This window comes from Spodoptera frugiperda, chromosome 25 (genome assembly GCF_023101765.2).
Source record: "Spodoptera frugiperda isolate SF20-4 chromosome 25, AGI-APGP_CSIRO_Sfru_2.0, whole genome shotgun sequence".
Taxonomy (NCBI): domain Eukaryota; kingdom Metazoa; phylum Arthropoda; class Insecta; order Lepidoptera; family Noctuidae; genus Spodoptera; species Spodoptera frugiperda.
The window spans coordinates 8804848-8823885 of record NC_064236.1 but is presented as its reverse complement, the minus strand read 5'-3'; the positions used below and the strand labels follow the sequence as shown (position 1 = coordinate 8823885).

The window sequence follows — 19038 nt, the reverse complement described above, 5'->3', positions numbered from 1 at the left end:
TTTTATACAGATGTTTGTCTTAATTTCTTGTTATAAGCCGACAAAATTATCTAATTTAAATTATATGATTATTTTTAAGTAATCTTTAAATCATTTATGATAAATACAATATTTCATTAATTTATTTACAAGTTTAGTAACAATCTTATTTTTAAGCTCACTCCAGGTCACTCAAAATAAATTAAATGATACAATACATCTAAACTCATACGTTAATGTACAGTAACAGTTTTATTCTGCTTGAATAAGTTAATTTAAATATATTTCAAAATAGAATCGAAATTTCTCGCACTAAAATCGACTATTTGTAATTTTATGTTATGGTAACATTTAGTACAAAGCGAAAATCAATAGCCCGCGATGGGAATAACGCCGCAAACATACAGTTCAGCGTGGCGCTAGTAGTAGGGATTTCTGTTCATTTTATATGGGCTTTCCTTAGTTCCAATTTTCCTCACCAGCACATATAAGTTTGTAGTCGCTATAAGGGCTATTTTTGTATCGCTTCCTCGAAATGTCACAACATGAAGGTGAAAACTAACTCTATCGGTACTAACTTAAATGCGCTTATATGTACATTGTTACTTTCAGTTTACAGGAGCATTACTTATAAATCCCAACATACAACTTCGGAACTCCTAAATTTTTTATATTATTGTCTTTTTACTTACTTCTTTTCTAAAATGCCGTCTACCTTCTTTTGGCGTATAGAGGGTAAGCTGACATTGAGCCGATAAAGTTTGTTCAGTGGGTAAAGTAACACTAACATCACGGTTATTTTTCTCTAGAGGGGTGGACAGTCTTTGACGAATTAAAATTGCCGAAAGTTGCACTTAGCAGAATATGTAGGGAGAAACAAAAACAAAAATACTTAATTAAAAAATAGTGCAATTTTTTACCTACCTACCTATGAGGTTTTACTCCAGATTCATAAAAAAATAAACACCTCAGTGGCGCAACAAGAAAAAAAACTTTAAAATGTCAAAATCAAAACAACAATTTGTTTACTTATTTTAACCTTTAAAATAGAAAATTATCCAGCGATAATGAGCACCTATCCTCAACATGGAGACATTGGGAAGACTGGCCATCCGACCGACCCGAAAAGTAATGTCGCTAAATTCGGCGGATACGACCCTGACAAGTAAAAGTGAACTTTATGATATGAACATTATGGACTATTTATTGTTTTCCAATGGCACTTGGCAGTAAGCTGTTAGAATAGCGAGAGAGGTACTTTACATTTGAGAAGAAGAAGATTAATATCTGATGCACTTATAGTTTATGGGTTACTCAAAATATTAGATAATAATGCACTTTTATAACACACTGTATGACAGCTTTCCACAACTCCATCAGACGTGCCATAAAGTTCAATAGAATGTTTCCCGCCTAAAAATGAAAGATTGAGGTCTCCGATCATCGTTGCGTTGCCGGCCTTTTGGGGATTAGGAATTTAAGGGTTGGGGTTGGGGAATCGGAGATTGTGAAAGGGTAATTCGGCCTCTGGTAACCTCACACACACAACGAAACAATGCAAGCGTTGTTTCACGTCGGTTTTTACAAGGCCGTGATATCACTCCGGTCGAGCCGACCCATTCGTGCCGAAGCATGGCTCTCCCACACTTGGTCCCACACGTATGACGCTTCTGCTCAGCATTGCAACAATTACCTACCAGCTGATGAAAATAATGACTTTAGTTCGCACCTAGCCCTCTGATGAAAGGCGGGAGAAATCAATGGATGATTTCGCCCCTTGAAAAAATCCTCTTAAATGAATAACCTCTAAAAACTACAGCGTTCAATCTTTGACTTATTTGGTAAATTCCAGATATGCTATAGCCAATGTATCCAGAACCATTGCGACGAACGAGTGCTTGACACCAGGACGTCCACCTCAGTTGACCCAGTGTTGCATTGGAAAATATTTGGTACCACTTACAAAAAGTCTAACGGAAGTGCCAGCAAGGTAAGCAAGCAATCTGGAGCTGCGGACGGCCTAGCAGGTTGCCGGGGGTCCAGCTCAAAGTTTTGAGTGGTTTTAGTCACTAAGAGTTAGTCACTGACATTAGTCAGTTAGTCACTGTCTCTCGTCACACCCAAGGGGCGGGAGAAGTCATTGGATTATGTTCCCCTTCAAAAAAAGAAAGCAAGCAATCTTCTTTGGGTATTGTAAGTAATTACTTACCGTGGCATCTCGTAAACAAAACATTTTGCTTACAAATACTATGAATCTATCTACAAGTACTAATATTATAAAAAATACAAAGTGCTTTTGTATGTAATTGTATATTTATGTTTTCGGGCATAAAACTGCTGAACCGATAAAAAAATCCTTTAACATTTTAAAGCTGTATCTTTACTATCTAACATTGGCTATAATTATAACGTTTTTAAAAAAGCGTGTCTAATAGACGTGGGTGAAAAAAACAGTCCGTTCGTACTTCGTAGTTACGATCCTTGGTACGTTCATAAAATATAATTATGTATATATTCAAATGTGATATTTTTTTATTAGGCCGACAATTAGCGAACTTCCGGATGCAGTGATAGATCAGATGGTGAAAAAAGACAAGGCATTCTGGGTGGATAAGCCAGGCATCAATGACTACACCATACATGATTCTTACGTTGAGTACGGGATAGTTACAGAAGTGGTGCAACCAAGTAAGATTTAATAGATACTATTAATTTATTTTGTCCATTACATACCAAACTATTGCAACAGAACTTATTTTTTGATGGAATAGGGCTGCAAATAGGGCTTGATGAAGCGAAAGAGGTGTGTAAGATTCGTAGCAATTGTCGTTCCATTGTCTCTGCCTACGGCCTGGGACTACCCCCATGGGAGACAGGCGTGAGGTTATGTATGTATGTATAAATAGGACTGCAAATGAGCAGACGTTTCACCTGATGGTAAGCAATCGGCGCTGCCCGCAACACCATAGGAGTTACAAATGCGATGTCAACATTTTGGGGATTTGATATACCATTTACATGGTAAAACACAACGTTATTGTTGTTGTTTTATGCCGGTTTTATAATTCAAGATATCACTCCAGTTGATTTGTGCCACACAAGTGCTATAAAATATTGAATTTCAAATAATTATTAATCTTAATGTTTACAGCCCCTCAGAATGTATTTCCTCGTTCGTACCAATACGACCTGGACTGCGTCAAGTACCGCAGAACGCGTGCTTGTGATGCCCTCAAAGAAAAAGATGGAAAAGTAAGTTTGTTTATATTTATTGTCACTTTTCGCTTAGTGGCGAGACTGCCGACTATCGGAGTTACGGCAATGAAATAATATGGAAATTATGATTTGTTTCACTACTTCTATTATAAACGAGTAAACATAGGAATATAAGGAACACTTACCAATAATAGCCTCTGGCATATTAGCGTAAAGCTTTGAGTGTCACCTTCGGTAAAAATGTATACCCTAAGAGTCTACTAATTTACTTTTTAAAAGACGCCTAAAATGTTATTGGAAGACAAAAATCTACAGCCGGAAATGGTTTTCGGTCTTTAGCACTAGACACAGTAACACAATATATAAGTTAAAAAATTAAAAAGCTTCGACTTGTTTTAAGAATTTTCTTCAGATGATCTTTCAGTGAGGAGGGTGTGAACTTAACTGAGCTGTGCTCCCACATCTAATCCTTTATAAACATTCTTGAAAAATAAAAACCTTCTATATAAGTAATTAACTGTGAATCATGCTCTAATAATAAATATAAAGATGTGAAAAACATGTTACTTAGGTTACAAAAGGGCTTTTCTTTGTTGTGCCTAACAGACACGTGTCAAACTGTAAAGCTTTTACGCATTGTTGTACAGAAACCTCTTAGCGCCCACTGTCGCGACTGTGGCAAACTGCACATACCGCCCTTGACGCCATTCCAACTGGCGTGGGCCAAGGATCCAGGACAAAAGAGATGGAGAGATTATCCAGACTTGACTGCCACCCTGACGCGCCAAGAAATTCGAGCCTCGATGGATAAGTAATGCACCTGTCAAATATCCCATCACCTTTTATATAAAGCCTTATTATTTTCTATTTATTTTGTAAAAGGTCGCGTGTACCCTTTGTTGCTTGTCTGTATGGTGAAAGGGGAATAACGCGGTGTTGAATTTCTATGTGAAATATTTTTCTATAAAATCAACAACATCTACGCCGTTCGTATACAGGGTTAAAGGGTAAGTCGACCTAAATCCTTTAAGGCGTGATAGTTTACATCATTCCTGACTGATTTGACCCTGGGACCCCATATCCCAAACTTAACCGTTTTCAAATTATCGGCATTTTAACTTTTTTGATAAATTTTCCCATTTTTTTGGCTATTTCTCCCTTGTTTTGTCTTTGGTGGCTAAATTTTGTTTTGTTTTTGCTTTTTTGTGTAGTAGATTAGTTGCTTTATTATTTAGAAAACTAAAACTGTAAATAACTGTACCAACTGAGTCGTAGCAGACGATCGAATGTTAAAAAAAGTAAATAAATTTGTGATAAGTTGTTTTTCTTTGTAAGATATTTAAAAAAAAGTCTATGACAACTGTTCTGCAAATGTGCGTTAAAATATCTACAATTCTTCAGCTTTCTGATAAGGTATAACATGATAGGGAATAATTTGAATTCTTTGCCAAAACATCGATGAAGTACTACAAGGTAGTAATAAGAATATCGATACTTATTTAAGCTTCAAATTTAACTTGAGTCAGATAACAAAATAAAACAAACTGGTTCACTTCACTTCAGAATCAGTGTCAGGGAGTGGCTTTTTTTTGAGTGGAGCTGGAGATGGAGCCCAGTAGGGCTGATGCCTGATCCGGAGCTGCGGACTACCTAGCGGGTTTACCGGGGCTCCGGCTCGAAAAGCAGGAGAAGGAACGGGGTGGTTTTTAGTCAGTAAGCGTCTGACACTCCCTCTCGCCTCGCCCAAGGTGGGAGAAGTCATTGGATGATTTTCTCCACTCAAAAAAAAGCCACTCCCTGACACTCCTTCTGAAGTGAAGTGAACCAGTTTGTTTTATTTTGTTATCTGACTCAAGTTAAATTTGAAGCTTAAATATCGATATTCTTATTACTACCTTGTAGTACTTCATCGATGTTTTGGCAAAGAATTCAAATTATTCCCTATCATGTTATACCTTATCAGAAAGCTGAAGAATTGTAGATATTTTAACGCACATTTGCAGAACAGTTGTCATAGACTTTTTTTTAAATATCTTACAAAGAAAAACAACTTATCACAAATTTATTTACTTTTTTTAACATTCGATCGTCTGCTACGACTCAGTTGGTACAGTTATTTACAGTTTTAGTTTTCTAAATAATAAAGCAACTAATCTACTACACAAAAAAGCAAAAACAAAACAAAATTTAGCCACCAAAGACAAAACAAGGGAGAAATAGCCAAAAAAATGGGAAAATTTATCAAAAAAGTTAAAATGCCGATAATTTGAAAACGGTTAAGTTTGGGATATGGGGTCCCATGGTAGAATCAGTCAGGAATGATGTAAACTATCACGTCTTAAAGAATTTAGGTCGACTTACCCTTTAACCCTGTATAGTTTCGTACTAGCAAGAACTAACTACACTATCATTATCAAGCATTTTAAGTTAATTTTACCACGATTGCATAGGTAAGCAATAACCATGATGAAATATCTGACATAAACAGAAACAAACTTCCGTAAATTCAATCTTAATTATGATCACTACTAATAACTAGACGCAGATATAGAATGCAGTTAACTTATTAATCGCCTTCTACACAATCTTCCTATTCAGATCTTTACTATCTTGCATGTGCAGGATCATGCAGTCATTCGTTTAGGGTCCAAAAATTGGCGGATAAATAGATAATTTAAAGTTGCACTTGGCCAATAGACATCTTGCAAGTGGCTGAACAAATACGGAATTTAGTTGTCAAATTTCACAAATGGGTTGTGTCATCAACCTGCCGTTTTATCCGCCACGAATGCCACGATCGATGATCACCAATCCAATAAAAAATAAAAATCATTTTTTGAAATGTTCCAGTGTTGGACGTCCATTTCAAAACGAAGCATGCAACTGGTACTACAAGAACTACCCTCCGTTTAAGTACGAATGTATAGTCCGCAAATTCTCTAGTTAATTGATTTTTGTACAATTTTTTTATATTAATAACATTTAGCTGGATAAAGAAAAAAAATGTAATAAACTTATAAATAAAGAGCTGTAATAAACTTATAAAAAAAGAGTGTTTTAATGTTATGGTAGCCACACACGTAGCGATATACTTGCACACGTGTAGGTACACTGTGTAATGATTAATACTGTAATGTATCGGCGGTATTTCCGAACCGAAACGAATACGACCTTCAAACCTTAAAGAAAAATGCGTAATCCTTTTTTGGAAGTACGCTCTTTTCGTGTTGCGTGATTTTTGTGATGTCCATGGGCGGCGCTTACCATCAGGTGACCCCCCGGACCCGTCTGATTTTTGCCTATTATTCCATAAAAAATTACATACAAGTTAGAAATGTGCAAGTATCTTCCACTTCCAACATCTGTTATTCGTAATGTGTCAGCCAGCTTTAGTTATCCGTTTAATCATCTTATATTATGTCCTTCGTGCTATATTTTCTACTATTGCACTTGATTTTGATTGAGATTAATATTTTTTATTATTTGGGTGAATTTCAACAAATGCCATTTTTTTTATCATATCGGTGCTTTTTTTGTTTATGTACATATTTTGCTTATTTTTTAGGTTTTATGTAATCTTTAGGATAGTATATATTCCCAAATTTAACATCATCAACATATCATGTAAAACTTAGAAGAAAAATCAGTTTGAATTCTGGTTTCCACCGATATGATAAACCGTCACCGATTTTTTTATGTACACCGATATGAAAAGGTTATCCACCGATATGATAAATTTATCCACCGAAATGATAAACTTATCCACCGAAATGATAACATATCCAGCGATATGATAATCTATCTATCTTTGAAATATAGTTAGTATAGGTGCCTATATATTTTTACAAGGGTGAACGAACTGAAGACCTGAACTGTCTGGTCTCATGAAAGAAGAATACATCCAACGAGAATTGATTTAAAAATAAATTATACCTATTTTATTATATTTACTTTCTACTTTTTCTTTTTAATTATTTTACTATAGGTTCTTAGAGTTTTAATAAAGAATATACATTTGTATTACCAATGTCTTTATTAAAATGAAGCACAAAGATAAATAAAAAATCTCTTAAGGGATAAAATTGCAAAATACACATTTATTACTGTGGACGATCCAGCTAATTGTTTTACAATAATAACAATAAAAATAACTGTAAGTCTAAATACCTAATTAATCAGACTTTATATATATATATATATATATATATATATATATATATATATATATATATATACAGGGTTATTAGTAAAAAACTAACAACCTCTCAGGACTATATTACTGAAACCATAAACATCAACTTTTGTTTTACGACTTTTAATCATTTATCAGATTTTAATTCATCAAACTTTTATACAGTACACTAAGAATACATACCGAGTGACAGTGAACGGGAGTTGTAGGTACGACAAAACAAATTTAAAATGTGTTAGATAGAACAACGAAAACTTCAAATTTACTTTTTGTTATATTATTATGTATTAACGTTTTGTAAAAAGTCATAAAACAAAAGTTGTTGTTTATGGTGTCACTAATATAGTCCTGAGAGGTTGTTAGTGTTTTACCAATAACCCAATACTAATAAATCATTATTAGTATTATATAGTAAGTTTTTATAATAACCGCAGCCACATCAACATCGCTCCGGCGCTGGCGCCGCGACCGCACCGCACGAAATTACACAGGATCTACCGATATGATAAAAGGACACCGAGATGATAAAACAATCCACCGTTATGATAAAGCAATCCACCGACATGATAAAACAATCCACCGATATGATAAAGCATACACCGATGTGAAAGAAACTGTACGTCCATAACACCGATATGATAACCTAGGACACCGATTGAATTTTCTTATCATTTCGGTGTAAATTATCATATCGGTGGTAAAAAATGCCACCGATTACACCGATATGAGAACACCGACGTGAGAAAAAACACACGTTTTAGAAGATTAAAGAAAATGTATTATATTTAGGATAAATTGAGTAACAGCCAATGTAGTTAATTCACTTGCTGATGCTGTTAGAACCAAACAATAATAATAAAACTACTCATTACACTGAAAAAATGGAACCACCGATAACATAAAATAATTGTCCGGGAGCAACTGAAATGGCATACTTACGTTATTGGCGGGAAAATGCAGCGACTTGACACGCGTCCGTCTTCACTGCGCGCTAGCGCACACTAACGAGGGAAATAATATTGGGGTGGGGACGCTGTCGGACCCGCCGATGTAAAGTTAGGTTTAAATTACTTTTGGCCACCGATATGAGAGCATTTTTCGAGACAAGTATGTTTGTGCCTCTCAGTAATTATAAACGTCGGTTATGTATTAAAATATGCTCTATGTTAATAATAAAACTAATAGTCTATTAAATAAAATTAGTTATATACTTAACTTACTTATTTTTACAAGTGTATAAGCATTTTTGTCAGTAAAAAAAGTAGAGGGACAGCCACCGATATGAGAAAAATTGAGGTTTATGTATTTTTTTCTACCCTTATATATAGTCCTAGGCAAATTATATTTTTGCCACAACCCAATAACTGCCTATTGAATACAAAAAAAAATAATCCAGAACAATATTTCTTTTTTCAAATACGAATTTCACTAAAGACAAAAAAAAAAGTCATTTGGGAAATTCACCCATTTCATAAATATTTGAAAAAATGGTTAACTAAATAAAGTGAAGAACGGTACCATGATAGATCATAACATTTTCAATAAAAGTAAAATAATTATGCTATACCATGCATCCAATCAGTGGTCAAGTTTTAGGATTTTGTGGTACACAAGTTCAGCAAAGGTTCATCATGATAATGAATCCATTTTTGTCCACTATAAATTGAACTCCACCGTTACAACGCTAGATCATCATCTTACCAAACAAAACACCTTGTCATTTATCAATGGTCTGACGCGTCCCAACATAAATAATTTCTGTTTCATTCCAGTTGAGGAGACGGAGATTCGTAAGATCATCCTTTCCATTAAATCAAGGGCTGTGGGTTGCGACTCTATATCCCGAGATATGATCCTACATATCCTTGACCACATCCTATCACCGATTACTCATATAATGAACTTCTCCATGTTCTCCGGTGTTTTTCCAGCAGTGTGGCGCAGGGCCTTTGTCCGACCGTTACATAAGGTTAGTAATCCCACCCTACCAACCCATTTCCGTCCTATCTCAATCCTTCCCTTCCTATCCAAGGTGCTGGAGGCCTGTGTCCATAAACAACTATCCCATTTTGTTTATAAGCACAGTCTAATAAGCCCGTTGCAATCTGGTTTTCGACCGGGCCACAGCACTGTAACCTCCCTCCTTAAAGTGACTGGCGATATTAGGGCTGCCATGGAGGATACCAAAGTGACAGTCTTGGTATTGGTAGATTTTTCCAACGCTTTTAATATGGTCAGTCACGATATCCTTTCGGCAATCCTGTCCCAATCTTGCGATCTCCGGTGAATCACTGGAATGGTTCTCTTCATATCTTCGGGGGCGTCAGCAGTCGGTCCAGCATGATGATAATTTCTCTGGCTGGTGTGATCTGACGGCAGGCGTTCCTCAGGACGGCATTCTTTCCCCACTTCTTTTCTCTATTTTTATTAACTTCATTACTCCTGAACTTCAGTGTGCGTACCATTTGTATGCGGACGACTTGCATCTGTATCATCAATCTGGGGTGGACGATCTACCTGATGCTATCAGCAGACTTAATGGTGACTTAGCAGCTGTTCGAAGTTGGTCAAACAGGTTCGGTATAGCTGTCAATACAAACAAGTGCCAAGCCATAATTATAGGTAGCTCTTGGAGCCTCAGATCGATTGACGGTGCGACACTGCCTCCCATCTCCTATAATGGTGTGAATCCCATTCAGTCAGGACGTCAAGGACTTGGGCTTAATTATTGAGCTGGCGTGCACAGGTTGCTAGTGTTTGCCAGAAAGTTACTGGGTCATTGAGGGCGCTGTATCGTTTGAGGAATTCCCTTCCATCCACCGTAAAGGTACAGCTGGTGCAGGGCTTGATTTTCCCTATTATTGATTACGCTGATGTCTGTTACTACGACCTGAATGCAGATCTGCTTAACAAACTGGACCGACTTCTAAATAACTGCATTCGATTCGTTTTCAACTTACGTAAATATGATCATGTTTCTGCACATAGACTGCAACTAAAGTGGCTGCCCATACGCTTGCGCAGGCAGCAGAGGGCATTAACCACTTTATGTTCTTACCTTGACTCTCCTTCTTCGCCTAATTACCTTGCTTCTTACTTCCAATATTCTTGCGCTAACCACACTTTTCTTCGTTCGTCTCAAAATCGACACCTTCAGTGTGTTTCTCATCGCACTGACTTCCTTCACTCTTCTTTTTTCATTCAAGCTGTTCTTCTGTGGAATGCGCTCCCCAAGGAGATCAGTGTGGCAAAAATCGCAGTTCCTTTAAATTTAAAGTCCGCGAGCATGTATTTAAGGATTGGCAGACTCAAAACAATTGAGGAAACTTATTTCTCCATTATGTGTATTTTATTATTTATGCAGTATATGTAGTCGTTTAGCAGTAGATATATATTGTATTATGTGTATGTATATGTATATAATATGTATTATATATGTATATGTATTGTATATATTGTATTCTTATATAATTATTTTGTGTGTTTTTGCTTCGCATCAATCCGCTTCATTTCTCTGCACTACCCTATGGTTGACTGTTAGAGAATGCCTTAAGGCATTAAGTCCGCCATTCACTGTTTTTTTGTGATGAAGAATAAAATAAATAAAAAATTGAAGGTCAGTGGTTCCTAACTGGTGGTCCGTGGACTACTAGTGGTCCGCAGACGAATTTCAATAATCCAAAAGTCACAATTTTTATGAATGAATGAGAACATCAGAGTGTGGAACCATATGAAAAAAGTAATAGGTAGTTAGTAATAGTGGTCTCTAACATAACAAGAATTATAAAAGTAGTCCTTGACCAGAAAAATGTTGAGAACTCCTGGTTTAAACTGTGTAATACCCAGCACGCCACTGAGCTCAAAACAAATCCTATTCACCACAAGGAAAATAAAACCTCTCTTCTCTTTTTGTGACTTCCAGCTGTGTAAAAACGTGATTTAGTAATTTTAAAGTTACCTATTCAGACGAATTTCAGATTTCGGTTACCAAGTATATTCAAAAGCTCTTTCATCTTTTTTGCTAATCAAGTGATTGCAAACGGGATTGCCGAGTGAATGGGTAAAAATATCGATTTCTGGGTCGTGCCCAGCATTTAACAATTTGCTCATCCTTAGGTACATAGGGTTCATAAAATAACTGCTGCCCAAGAACTAAAAGCAACTGATATAGATTCGAAAATTGACTCTGGAAGCTACCTTCCACTTGAGTGCTACCACTCAACTGCTTTTATTCAATCAGTATTCAATTCGTAATAATATCGCTATACTAAGACCATTATAATATCTGTCAATTGTGGGCTAGGTGAACAATCCTCAAGGAATTCACTGGCATGGGGAGGACGAAAGGGCTAAAGGGCTTATCAAACTATTACTAACTAGTGACTAAAAATCACTCTCAGTGCGCCTGCTGCAGCAAGGTAAAAGAGTTTTGATTTCTCTTTCTGTCTTTCACAACCTTTCTTCAGCGACATGACATATTCGCAGAAGGATACAACTTAAATACTAGCAGTTGTATCATATAACTGCTAGTATCACTGCCATTGGTCATAAAATTATTGACAGCTAGAGATTGGACAAAAACCCTCTTCCTACATTTGCTCCATCTAAAGAGCAAAAACGCAAAAGCCCCCATTACAACCTGCGCTATGCCAGCATAGAGCAAAGTCTAGAAGAAAACATGTTATTGTAAGTGACATAATTACATATTCTTTTGTTTGTACGAAATGTCAAAATTATAAATATGATAAAACATTTTTGAAAAAAAAAATTAAACTTTAAAATTCCCATCCCCATTCAAAACGATGGCGAAGCAGGATGATGGCCTCTTTCTCCTGGAAGTACTTATCGACAAGATAGTATTTGTCAAGAGTCCTTGTTTCTCTGACAAGGACTTCAGGACCTGTGTGACAATAGAAGCTCCATCAGTTCAAGCTTTGGAAATATGTGACGACGATCCTGGATCATGTGTAGCTAAAAGCGGAGGACCATTTGTGAAAACCTTTAACAGCGGCAAATCTTGCCTGTTTTCACTTCTAGAAGCAGACATTAACAAAGCCATGAGTAGCTTTCCTATAAAAATATCAGTATTCAAATCACTTCCATGCGGTTGCCTCCCCACGAAAATCATAATGGGAGAAGCTACTATAGATATGACAAAGGAATTTGTACAATCTCGTAAAAAGTTTTTAGAAGATCCAACGAATGTTAGCTACCAAGCTTTGAAAGATTCATTTCGTATCGTAGGTCCAGATGGAAGCGAAACCGGTGAAGTAGTCATGTTTTTACGCATCTCTTGCTTTGGAAAATTAATTATTACACGATTCCAAGGTGTGAGTGCACCTCCCAGGCTAGGAGGCGCCCGCGATCCTTCTTTTGTAGACAGGTCATGTAATCCAAAGAGAGAATTCCAAACGACTCAAGATCCTTGTGTTTGTGGCGCCGCACAAGGGGCAGCGAGTTCAGTACCTTGTACCGCTCCCTGCAGGACACCTGGTGGGGGCGGCCGCGGGGTTTGTCCAATAGGTATGACTTTTGTTTTAAATAATTAAATTATCAGATAAACTGGTGTTCTTTTGAAATTAAAGTTATACTCGTTTTTTCAGCTCAAGACCCATATAGTAGTATGCCATGTGAAGATCCAGATGACCCTTGCTACTGTTCAGGCGCCAAGCCTCCTCCTAAACCACCAATGGTTTGCAGAAACACTGAACAGTACTGTTTGCATATTCCCAAAGGTGAGGACTAAAACAATGATACTGGTTAATTGTTGGATCAAAGTTTTGCAATCTTTTATCTTTTTAAATTTTGATCTAATAATTTCTATATTAATTTAGATCACATCACCTTTATATACCCCTCAATTACGATTAGGATATTAAGTAATGTTCTGGACAAGATGTTGTATAATAGGTATATTAAGCCAGTTAATTATACAATATCTGAATGCATGAGAAACAATTTGTTGATGGCCAGGTCGCAGTAAACAATATGAAGAGATAGGATCGAATTTGGGTGGCAACGAACTAAAGATTAAAGTACCAGCCAGCGCAGCTATCATCAAGAAGATCAGTCAAACTCATTGTGCTATGCAATGCCCGTATTCGAAAAACACAACAGGGCAGGGTCCTTGCGTACAACCTTGTGGAAAAAATAAAATCAGTTTAGCGCTGCCCTCCGAGCCTATATGTTGTTCAGGCATGCGACCGCAAGAAACACAATTCACTTGCACCACAGAAGGATGTATCCAGACATCAAAGCATGGCCAGCCATACAGTCGGGGCGACGCGAAAAATGAACTTACTAACAAAGATGTTTTTGTATTAAAAGTGGCAAAAACAGCTATGCAGGGTGATACAAAATGTAAATTAGAACTAGAACTTGTTACACCTAAGGGTCCAGATAAGAAAGAACCAGTCCGCAAAACAAATATGAGAATCGCTACCGACCCGGAATGTGAATGTTGTTGTCGAAGAATGAGAAATTGCAAAGCATGCAGAAAGAAACGATAACTTAGATTATAAACGCAAACCTATACAATATATGTATAGGTACTGACTATTATTACCTATTTATTGTTTCAAAATTTATAATTTCTTTGACTAATTCATAATTTATGTTCTGTATTAATATTATTTAAATTTTATATCGTACATACCCCTGATAAATCAACAAATTGTGCAGATTGCTGTCCGCCGGGAAACAAGGTCGTATTCCAAATGCCTTCGGACACCTGCGGTATGAACCACAAGCAACGAGCTCACTTTAACTTCACATCTGACGGAGTGGGAGATGTAGCCCGGGACGACCCGCAACAGCTCGTGCCAACTACCGCTGAGGAATACCCCGGGGTCGTGTATGACTTTCCACCACAAGTGATTAAACTTCGCATTGGAAAGATTATAGAGATGCCAGGGCGAAAATCTAAACTGGAATACCAATTCATTACACCTGTTGCTAACAATGAAAAAGTCATACCTACCATAGAAACTCGAACTGCGCAATGTTTACCCACGTGTCCAGACTGTTGTCCCAATTCCAAATCTCCAAAACGTTAACTATAATGTATATCAAATTACGTTATGTAACAATATATTGGATTAAATGTTTATTCAAGTTAACATGTTGTTTTTATTATTTTTGTAGAAGATCTTTTTATTCAATAGGTACTGAATACCTATATTGAAACAAGTGCCAGAATGATTAGTTACTTAATTGATTTATAACATGAATAAAATGTCGTCAACTCGTCCTAGGTGCCCTGCCGAGCTTGCCGATATACCAAGATTTGACGGAAGATGAAATAACGAAAATTAAATCGACAAAGGAATTGAAACTGCTTCATATAGAAGATCACTTCTTCAATGAATTCAATATCGGATCATCGACACCGTGTTCTGAAACAACAACTGTAGTCGAAGACTATTCCCAATCATTTCCCGAGAAAATAAAGTTCTCAGATGAGTCATTTGTAACAAAGTTAGATCATTCACTAACTTCATTGTGTACCATCAGGTCAAAGAGGCGCAGCGTATCTTTTTCCGACAAGGTAGATTATGTTTCCAAGTCTTACAGGGATTTCTGGCACCACCGGAAGACGTGCCATCGCTCTGAGACACCTAAGAGCATATTTGGTAAAAAGGAAACTACCGTTTATATGACGCTGTTTAATGAGTTCTGCCGCCGTCACACATCAGGAACACAAGCCACAGCTTCTGTTAACAAATGTTTCCAAGCGTCCTACACTAGTGCCTCCAGCCAAAATAGCACCTGTTGTTATGACCAAAATGCCAGTGACAGTTTAACTGTTAATTCTTCGATATTACCATTTGAAAGTCGAAGGCAGTCAATGCAGGATAACCGCGTAAGATATTCAGATATTTATTATTTCGGAAAAAAGAATGATAGTAAGGGGATGGGATCTAAAAAAAAACCACAACAAACTGTAAACACTGCTACTGCTGCGAGTGGACCAGCAGCATCAAGTGCCGCCTCCGTACAAGCAAAGGCGCAAAAAAACAGTGCAGCTGCACAAACTAAGAAAATCACTGGTGGGTCCACTAGTGGAAAAACGGTTTCAATTAAGGTACAACCTTGCCCAGGTACTGTTGGTACCACCAAGGGAGATATGGTTGCTACCATCTCTCATATAAGAATTGCACCCCGAGAACCATGTCCAATTCACGGTAAAGAGCCATGCCAAGGGCCAAAGTGTATGGTTGCTGCATCAGGTCAGGATGATCAGGTACCTGTTAAAGTTTCCACAGTGACAAATCCACGTCGAGGTGTTTTTGAGTTAGTAATTCGCAGGATGAATGGAGCTCCACTAGCAAAGAATGAACTAATGCTAGAATGGACTCCACCGCCAACCCGCCCGCCTAGTTGCTTGTCACCGTGTATCATGACCTGCCCTCCCAGCCCTGTTTGTCGACCGTCAAGATGTCGGATACCTTGCAGCTCGCCTTGTAGGCCACCAAGATGCTGTAAAAAACCTTGTAAGAGGCCATGTGGGCCGCCATGCCGGATACCTTGTAGAATACCTTGTAGGACACCTTGTAGAACACCATGTAGAACACCTTGCAAATCGCCTTGTCGTACTCCTTGTAGCAAGCCTTGCAAAATACCATGCAGAACATCATGCATAACGCCTTGCCGGACCCTATGCGTAACGCCATGCACAACCATATGCCGAACGCCATGCCGAACGCCATGCCGAACGCCATGCCGACCGCGATGCCGAACGCCTTGCCGAACCCCATGTCGTCCGCCGCCATGTAAGAAGTTCTGCAAACCCCCTAAACCTTGTAAGCCTTGCGGCCCTTGTATACCAGCTTGTGTACCGCGATGTGGCAGATGCGCGTCACCTCCCGCATGCAGGCCATGCGTGCCTCCGCCAAAGTGCCAGCCGTGCCCTCCGACACCTTGTGCGCCGCCGCCATGCGGGCCGTGTGCCGCGCCCTGCAACAAAAATTGCTGTAGCACACCCTGCACTACATCTTGCAAAAGTTCACCTTGTTTAAGGCCGTGTCCTGTTGGATATAAGAGACCTCGTGGAATTCGCAGCCATCCTAAAATAAGAGCTCATCGAAAATTAATATCGCCGTGCCAGAATCGCGCGAAAGGATGTCCAGTGGTGCGGTGTCGCAGCGTGCCCGATCCGTGTTCAGGTTGTTGCACTCCTTCTCCCTGCCCACCTAGAAAATGTTGCTCAGCCTCTCGGCCCCGCAAGTGTTACCCAATGTTTCCATGCTCTCCTCGAAAATGCTACGTGACACCCTGCCCGCCTCGGAGATGCTGCGCGTCCCCATGCCCGCCACCATTCCCGTTACCATGCGTGATTCCGCGCCCGCCTCGTTGCCCGCCTCCAAACTGTTGCGTTTTAACACCATGTCCTCCGCAAAAGTGTTGCTCGACATCGCGCTACAAGCTAAGCCCTAATTGTTGCAAGAGTAACTGCACAAACTGCTGTTCATGAAAACAACAAAGAAGACATATATTATACAGTCACAATAATAAAACATTAATAGGGAAGATGGTGGTAATTTTAAAAAGTGATTAGAGAAGTAACGGTTCTCCTCTTATACCTGGGAGCAGTGAGCGTCATGTCAGCTGCTCAACAGTTGCTGCAGTCAAAAGCTCCACAACGTGACAGTCACCTAAAAAAATATTTTTACTATTTTACGTAGAATTTAGTGAGATGATTTCAAAGCTTTAGATGATTCTTAACTAAAAAGTATATCAGCCACTTTCTGCGTGTTGTAATATAGGTATGTCAGTCACGTGCTGACAAAGATAGTATTTTTTCTAAAAGTACAAAAGTGATTTTACACCTCTTGAAATTTGTACACTTGAATGATAATGGAATAACATGCAATTAATACTTGCAGACTTAAATAAAAATGAGAATTTTCAAATCTTTAGGAGCGTGCAAAATATCTATTTTATTTTTGTTTAAAATCATCTAAAGAAAACGAAATTGTAGTTTACAATTTTTTATAGTGTCCATCAAATTTTGTAAGCAAAGCATTTAAAGTCAAATTATTTTTGGCAACTTTCACGAGCTGGAACTCCAGACTGCACCGCGCGCACGGCGACTGACGCTCATTTTACTACTGTCTGACTTTATACCTACGATTTTTATTTATTAAAAATGTTCAAGAGTACCTGGGTAATATTTTAAGCAACATGAAATATATGTACAAATAAACTAGCACGGACGACATACAAGTAGGAGGTGCGTTATAAACCAATGACTGGTCCACAGTTCCATAGATGGCTAAAAATTTCATATACCGACTATAAACTCAGTATCGATGAGATGTTTAACAATTAATTTCTTTGACATTAGACAAATAAAATCAATTTCCAACAGAGTGTTATTTGTAATGCTAATATTTGTATACGTTTAATAGAATTAGTGGTGTGTCCACATCTTGTGCGAAGACTGTCTGAGTTAATTTTACGAAATGTGGTTGCACCATTAGATATACCTTCCTACTAAACTTAAAAAAATGAAAATAATCTTACAACCGAAATAAATAATTGATCTTTAAATCCAAAATTTGTAGAAAAAAAAACCATTTTTTACTTCAGTTAGTTCTATGGGAGTTTTACAAGAATTTTAGTCAAAAAAAGGGACGATCGATTTTGGATCACGATCAGTTATTATTTTCGGGTGTAAGTCGTGCAGTAGTCAGACCATCACAGATGGGGCCCAGTAGGGCTGATGCCGCATCTGGAGCTGCTAGTCCGCAGCTCAACGGATTACTAGCGTTTCCGGTTTAAATCAGTAGTAGGAACAGGGTGGTTTTTAGTAAGAGTCTAACACTCTCGCCTTACCCAAGGCGAGAGAAGTCATTAGATATGATCATCATCATCTCCATTAGTTCTTAATGGTTGTGTGTGAGATGGATGAGCAGAAACCCGTCCTGTCCCTACCACCAGTTCTACCAAATGACTCCTTCCAGCCTCACTCATTATCATTATTATATGAGGCACGATATGTCCACTGCAGCGTATAGGCCTCCTCAATGATTTCCATATAGGCTGGTTGGAAGCAATCTGCCTTACTCATAGAAAATAGCTCGGAGGCAATTGTATGTTGTATCGTAACGTCATCTGCTATTGCTGACGATATCCAAAAGTCGAAAAAGTTTTAGCTCAAAGAGAAAAGAAAATGCATTCTTGAAAAGTTGAAAACAGCTACATCTAACAATGAGATAACACAACACAATAATACACAACGGAGCTCCTACTTTGCAGTTAGTTGCTGCTAAAAAAAACAGATGGCGTTAAGTAGGTAGTATTTCAATCAATACGTTATACGTTATAGTAAAACATTTATAGAAATAAAAGTACCATAGCTATCGATCAAGAAACCGAAATGTAGGTAGGTATATCATAATACGGATTACTAGCTTTCCCTAGCGGCTTCACTCGCGTTTCCGGGATAAAAGAATTCGTAAGTCTTTGCCATTCAACGTGGCAATGCGGCCAGTCTTCTAGGAACGTTCCCCAGTGACAGCGATGCGGACGAGTACTTCGACGCCTAACCACGCCTAACGCCTAATTTTAGTTTTAAGTTAGTTTTTATTCAAATCAAGTGTCCTTTCGTAAAACGTTACAAACATACAAATGTTACCTTTAGATAATAC

The 19038-nt window shown here is 38.0% G+C and overlaps 2 protein-coding genes across 4 annotated transcripts; both read left to right on the top strand.

The window, feature by feature from the left end:
* The first annotated feature begins 953 nt into the window (after window positions 1–953).
* On the top strand, window positions 954–6239 carry LOC118265356 (uncharacterized). Its single transcript, XM_035578191.2, has 6 exons — window positions 954–1144; window positions 1832–1969; window positions 2519–2667; window positions 3131–3231; window positions 3843–4006; window positions 6046–6239. Exons 1-6 carry the CDS (start codon window positions 1047–1049, stop codon window positions 6140–6142), a joined length of 747 nt encoding a protein of 248 aa, XP_035434084.1. The 5' UTR covers window positions 954–1046; the 3' UTR covers window positions 6143–6239.
* Window positions 6240–12074: 5835 nt separating this feature from the next.
* Window positions 12075–17755, top strand: LOC118266322 (uncharacterized). 3 transcript variants are annotated; one of them, XM_050704232.1, is made up of 4 exons: window positions 12076–12910; window positions 12991–13122; window positions 13361–13935; window positions 14069–14218. In XM_050704232.1, exons 1-3 carry the CDS (start codon window positions 12190–12192, stop codon window positions 13894–13896), a joined length of 1389 nt encoding a protein of 462 aa, XP_050560189.1. In that variant the 5' UTR covers window positions 12076–12189; the 3' UTR covers window positions 13897–13935; window positions 14069–14218. The 3 variants fall into 3 exon arrangements, with proteins under 3 accessions (XP_035435625.2, XP_050560189.1, XP_050560190.1); XM_035579732.2 differs by lacking the exons at window positions 13361–13935; window positions 14069–14218 and adding an exon at window positions 14641–17755 and having other exon boundaries at window positions 12075–12910; XM_050704233.1 differs by lacking the exon at window positions 13361–13935 and having other exon boundaries at window positions 12077–12910; window positions 14069–14505.
* Window positions 17756–19038: the final 1283 nt, after the last annotated feature.

Coding starts and splice junctions, on each gene's coding strand:
- LOC118265356 (XM_035578191.2), top strand. CDS start 1,047: ATGAGCACCTATCCTCAACATGGAGACATTGGGAAGACTGGCCATCCG. Junction 1,970..2,518: donor CTAACGGAAGTGCCAGCAAG/GTAAGCAAGCAA, acceptor TTTTTTTATTAG/GCCGACAATTAGCGAACTTC. Junction 2,668..3,130: donor TACAGAAGTGGTGCAACCAA/GTAAGATTTAAT, acceptor TAATGTTTACAG/CCCCTCAGAATGTATTTCCT.
- LOC118266322 (XM_035579732.2), top strand. CDS start 12,190: ATGGCGAAGCAGGATGATGGCCTCTTTCTCCTGGAAGTACTTATCGAC. Junction 12,911..12,990: donor CCGCGGGGTTTGTCCAATAG/GTATGACTTTTG, acceptor TCGTTTTTTCAG/CTCAAGACCCATATAGTAGT. Junction 13,123..14,640: donor CTGTTTGCATATTCCCAAAG/GTGAGGACTAAA, acceptor AACTCGTCCTAG/GTGCCCTGCCGAGCTTGCCG.